Source organism: Austrofundulus limnaeus, unplaced genomic scaffold (genome assembly GCF_001266775.1).
Source record: "Austrofundulus limnaeus strain Quisiro unplaced genomic scaffold, Austrofundulus_limnaeus-1.0 Scaffold168, whole genome shotgun sequence".
NCBI lineage: Eukaryota > Metazoa > Chordata > Actinopteri > Cyprinodontiformes > Rivulidae > Austrofundulus > Austrofundulus limnaeus.
In genome coordinates this window covers 454,659-460,730 of record NW_013952570.1, presented here as the reverse complement: position 1 = coordinate 460,730, position 6,072 = coordinate 454,659, and the positions used below count along the sequence as shown (strand labels likewise).

The following is a 6,072-nucleotide window of genomic DNA, read 5'->3' as shown; positions in this document are numbered from 1 at the left end:
ATAAATAAATACTTGTGTTAGGTGGTGAACTGTAAGTTCCAGTTTCCAGTGTGTGAGACAGAGGTAAAGGCATAATACTGATGTACAGTGGTGATCTAAAGTAGTTTAAAGACTGAACTGTGATCAAACATGAGAAATGTGGAGCCAGTTAGATTATTTTAGTGATATCACATTTTGCTATCCTGTCACAGAAAAGCCTTTTCGTTTTAACACCAAACGTGATCTAATCTGTTATCTAACACAGTAATCTAACACATCCACTAATGACACATTTTAAACCTGATTCTGGCTAAAGTAATTGCGATGTGTAGTCATGGAGTTATTTTTTGGACCAGTAATGAAAGTTCGGTGCTGATTGATTATTTTGTTTCTGAGTTATAACAATTTGTGTTTCATGAGTGTAAGCCAATGCCCTGCTGTGATAACGAAAGCCTTTAATTCCCTCATGCCTCAAGAGTACTTTCTCTGATGAGGAAGGACACGATGAACCAAACGTTTGTTTTGAGAGGGTTGATGGAGAAGTAGAAGCTCAGAAAGAGCTGCTCTGTGTCTTTGGTACTGGATGAGGAAGTCAGGTGTAGTGGATAAGTATGTGAGGGTATGGTGCAAGACATCATGTACAAGGATAGCGAGACAGTGGTGAGATGTGGAATAGAAGTGACCGGTGGTTTAAAAGTTAGGGTGGGAGTACAACAAGGATCAGCTCTGAGCCCTGACTTATTTCCAACAGAGGGGCAGGTTGATAGATGAGGTCAGACAAGAGTCCACATGGATTATGATGTTTGTTGGCAACCTTTTGAGCAAATGAAGGAGGTGTGTAAGTGAATGAAAATGAGGTGGGATAGTGAAGCTGTAAGTAATATTATTATTATTAGAATCAGAATCAAAATCTTTATTGTCATTCACACACAACATCAAGATGCAGTGCAGAACGAAATTTGCAGTTTAGAACATACGTCCGGAGAAACACACACACACATGACAAACATGGGCGAATGAATGTCCAGGGTCTTTCACAACTTAGTGCGCTTTCTTTGCAGTTTAGAATACACACACAAAATAGGAATGGTGGTTAAAAAAGAGCTTTGATCCTGTGTTTTATACAGAAAAACACACAAACATACGCTCAACAAAACTACTCTGCGACAGTGCAGTTAGCTAAGGAGAGGAGGGGGTGGGGGGTCAAAACACATGGTATAGGGAAGGGTTCAGCGGAGCCGGTGCCATTATCCATTATTATTATTATTATTATTATTATTATTATTATTATTATTATTATTATTATTATTATTACAGTTATTATACTTACCTAATGCATTTTAGGACACTCAAAGACATTTGATGGTCATAAGCTACATTATAGCCACAAGCTGCCCTGGGCCACGCCGACAGAGGCAGGGCTGCCATGCACCACCAGACCCTCTGACCAGCAGGTAAGGTGAGTAAGGTGTCTTACCAAGGACACAACGACAGAGACAAATGGAAAGTGGGGTTGAACTGGCAACCCACCAGTTATAGGACAACTTCCCTAAACCTTTTGCAAACCCAAGAAGAAGTATTGTCAGTGAGTTTGGGTAACCATCCAAAGCACCAAGAACAAGAGAGGTGAAGAGGGAGCATGTAGGGTGGAGTGGATACAGACAAGGGTCAGAGTGTTTATGACAGAAAGGATGAATTTGGTGTTTATTCTATACAGTAGCTGGGCTAATTATCATTCATCAATAACAATGCATTTCTTTGAATTCTGTGCATTTGAGCACTGTACCATCATGTTCACATACAGTGACTGGAAAGAACTACAGCTCTGGAAAAATTTAAGAGAACACTGCATAGTTTCCCTGTAAAACATTCCACCAAATACTGATTTCTGAACTATTCCTGAGTTAAAACATTAGTAATGTTGTTTCTAAATGAATATGAATTTGTTTTCTGTGCATTATTTGAGGTCTGAAAGCACTGCGTCTTTTGTAGTCGTTTTGACCATTTCTCATTTTGTGCAAATAAATACCAAATTTTTGCTTTGAATTTTTGAAGACATGTCAGTAGTTCATAGAATAAAATTACATTTTTTCCTTTTTCCTCAAACATATACCTACAAAAGAGTAATAACATAGAAACTGATCATTTTCAAGTGGTCTCTTAATTTTTTTCCAGAGCTGTATATGTGTGACTGAATTACTGAGATACAAACCAACAGAAGGAAAAATAAAAAGTTAATTCCTGCAGCCATCAGCTTTTCATGCAAGAATCAGCCACGTTCAGATTTGAAGTCAGGAATTTCTGACCGAGTCAGACTTTAACATTCCAGTAGATTTTCTTTTAAACTTGGAATTGAGAAATTCTAGCTTCCGAATAAATGGCCTTGTAGTACAACGAAAGCATAAATACGTGAACACTTCTTCTGTTCAAATTTGGTCTTGTTTGTCTGAAACATTAACATAGCAGTCCTCAACATAACACCCCTTATCTTTGAGCTGTAGGCGACCAGCTGAGTCAGCCTGAGGAGTTGTCTCTCCTGTGTTGTGCCATAATCTGCAGACTGGTTGTTCAGTCTCACATATAGGGGTCTGAACACTGCAGGGTTTGTGTTTGTGTCTTCTTCTTTGGGTGATTCAGTGTTTGTCATTCAAGAGTATTTTCTTGAAACAAGACTGCCAGGTGCATTTTAAATCTTGTCACTGATGCATAACGTGACAGGAGGATGAAGAGTTTTGGAGGCAGAGGATCCACTGTGATGACCCCTAAATGGAGCAACCTAAAGAAAAACATAAAATGTGATGAGTTTTAATTGTTTTGATAACGTAATACACAGAGTTTAACCTGAATCTTGACACATTTATGTGAGTTGTTGGTGATTATACTCACACTGCAAGAAGACATCATCATTCTTTGTCACTCCTCAATTTGCCAAAAAAAAAGAAAGAAAGAAAAAAACACTCACAGGTTGTCCTGTTTGCTAACCTGAGGGAAAGTCACAACCTTGTTCTCAGGAAATTTGCAAGAAGAAAAACAAGAGGACAGGCTTAGTGTTGGGATTAAACACATAGTCTAAGGATTAAAATAGACACGTCAGGGCCAGGCAGGGCAGCTTTATTTAAATAGTACATTTCTGCTACAAGGCAACTCAAAGTCCTTTGATGCAGACAATTAAAATATTTTTTGTGTGTGAAAGAACAATTCAATTCAATTCAGTTTATTTATATAGCGCCAAGTCACAACAAACGTTGTCTTAGGGCACTGTACATGAAAAAAAGAACAATCTAAAGAAGAAACCAGCATATTGTGTTGAATCACTTCATCACAGTCTCCCATCCTGAGGAAACGGTGGAGAGGAAAAACTCCCTGCTAATCAGGAAGAAACCTCCAGCAGAACCAGGCTCAGGACAGGCGGCCATCTGCCTCAACCGGCTGGTTGAGGGACAGGAAAGAGACACAGGTAAACACAGAAGAACTCGTCCAGGACTGGTCCAGGTGCACCTTCATCTGGAAAAGAGACAAACAGTAAAAGCCCATCGAAAAGTGTACAATTTTAAGCACTGAAAAAAATAAACCTGTCAGAAATAAAATGTAGCAAGCTAGGATTAAGAACTGAAATAAAATATAAAAGCATAAATAATTCTTGCATTAAAGGGGATATTCCAGATAAAATCCACTTTTTTAAGTTATTAAATGCATTTTTTTTTGTACTTGGAGTCTCTAGGAGTGCAGGAAAGTTGAATTTAGGTCTCTCCAGGTGCTGCAAAGATAGTTTTATATGCTGTTTGGATCCTATTTTTCAATTTGTTCAGTTTTTTCTATTTTCTATGAAGTTTTCTAAACTATTCTGTCAGATTATTTGTGACAGAACTTCTAAATAAGATCTGGACTTACCAATTCAAATTTGACTCTGGATCAGACTCCAACATGCAAAGCTGGATGGACAAGTCTTCTGTTGACAGCTTTTAATAAAAGTGTAAATTAGACATTTCTGCACTGCTATAAAATTATAATCCTCTATCAAACTAGACTGAACTGGTCTGGAAGCTGGAGGGGGCAGGACATGAAGTGACTCATTTTGTTTAATAAGACAGCATCAAAATGAATTCATCTGAGACACACCTCAGAAAAGGGGTGAAAGAGGGGCTTGTGGAGTTACAATAAGACCAAAGTACTGCAGTTCCACTTTATATAGACCCCAAATGAATTATTTAAATGTGAAAAGGGAAGATTTAAAAGCATCATGTCTCCCTTTTAAATCTTTCCTTTTAACAATTAAATTCGCTGCTGCCTTTGATTAAGCATCATGTCTCCCTTAATCAAAGGCAGCAGCAAATTAGACGGTCTTCAACCCACAGTTGGAGCTGTTCTGCAGTTCTCCATGATTTCCAAATATTTGGTGCATAAAAGCCGAATACAGCTTCTGCATGTTTGGTTCTGCCAAAATTGTTAATTAGAAATGTTCATGTAGAACTTTGAAGCCCAGCTGAAGCTCTGCTTTGTTAAGAGTTCAGTCGCAGAATGTCTAAGACATTCCACAACGATCTGGTTTCTGCCACCTTTCCTCAGATTGACAAATGGAACCATAGCATTCCTGCTGGTGACATGTGGTTTCCATTTTGTAACGTGCTTTGTGTTTGTACCTCTGAGTTAGCTTTGCCTTCATTTTTGCCTTTTTTTGTTGAAACATTTTGGGAAACATAAAATGAATAATGATGATAGGATTGGTCCCAGAACTGGCCTGAGCCACAGCCTTGTCTGCCTTTGTGTTTTATTTTATATTTCTTTAGATTCTTGTATTGCTCATTATGGCCTTCTTTGTGGTTTCAGATGGCCAGTGCTGAAGCACAAGAGAGTAAAGAAATGAGTTTGAAGAGGACAAAAAGAGAGTGGATCCTTCCTCCTTCCAAGTTGGAGGAGAATACCAATTACACCCATTTGGAATTCATTGCTAAGGTAATTTACATAAACTCAAAATAAGAAATAACAAGTATTCTGTCATGATGGAGAAAAAAAATGGCCATGTTCAAAAGTCAAAGTATTACTTTTTGTCACTTAATTGGATGTTCCCACCTAAACCTAATGCAGTGGTACCCAAACTATATCTGCTGGCTCACGCTTCGGTTTATAAGGCAGCAGGACGGCTCAGTGGTTAGCACCGACGCCTCACAGCAAGAAGGTCCTGGGTTCGATCCCCGGTTCGGACCTGGGATCTTTCTGTGCAGAGTTTGCATGTTCTCCTTGTGCTTACGTGGGATTTCTCTGGGTATTCCAGTTTCCCCAACATTCAAAAACATGTATAATAAGTTGCCTTCAGGCCCAGGCCTCCCTTGAAAAAGAGATTGGAGAGTCCGACCCAGGGTCCTAAGGCTCTGCTTCCTCATGGGAAGACATGTCGGTAGGATTGAGGAGGTCTTCAAAGTATTCTGCCCACCGACCCACAATGTCCCGAGTTGAGGTCAGCAGCGCACCATCCCCACCATAAATAGTGTTGGTGGCAAACTGCCCCGCCCCCCTCTCGAGACGCCGGGTGGTGGACCAGAATCAACCTCGAAGCCATATGGAAGTCGTTTTCCATGGCCTCTCCGAACACCTCCCATGCCCGAGTTTTGCCTCAGGGACCACCTCAGCCGCAATCCGGTTGGACTGCCGATACCTATCAGCTGCTTCTGGAGTCCCACAGGTCAAAAAGACCTGATAGGACTCCTTCTTCAGCCTGACAGCATCCCTCACCGCCGGTGTCCACCAGCGGGTTCGAGGGTTGCCGTCACGACAGGCACCGACAACCTTACGGCCATAGTTCAGGTAAGCCGCCTCAACAATGGAGGCACGGAACATGGCCCACTCTGATTCAATGTCCCCCACCTCCCCCGGAACGTGTTCGAAGTTCCCCCGGAGGTGTGAGTTGAAGCTCCGCCTGACGGGAGACTCTGACAGATGTTCCCAGCAGACCCTCACTATATGTTTGGGTCTGCCAGGTCTGACCAGCATCCTTCCCCACCAATGGAGCCAACTCACCACCAGGTAGTGGTCAGTTGACACCTCCGCCCCTCTCTTCACCCGAGTTTCCAAAACATGCGACCGCAGATCAGATGA

The 6,072-nt window shown here is 41.1% G+C and overlaps 1 protein-coding gene across 1 annotated transcript in view; it reads left to right on the top strand.

Annotated features, from left to right (window-relative positions):
- Positions 1 to 6,072, top strand: part of LOC106523866 (desmoglein-2) — a 29,765-nt gene that overhangs the window by 2,829 nt on the left and 20,864 nt on the right. Inside the window, exon 2 of the mRNA XM_014017436.1 lies at positions 4,807 to 4,932. Coding sequence (XP_013872890.1) covers positions 4,807 to 4,932 — 126 coding nt within the window. The remainder of the gene's footprint in view (positions 1 to 4,806; positions 4,933 to 6,072) is intronic.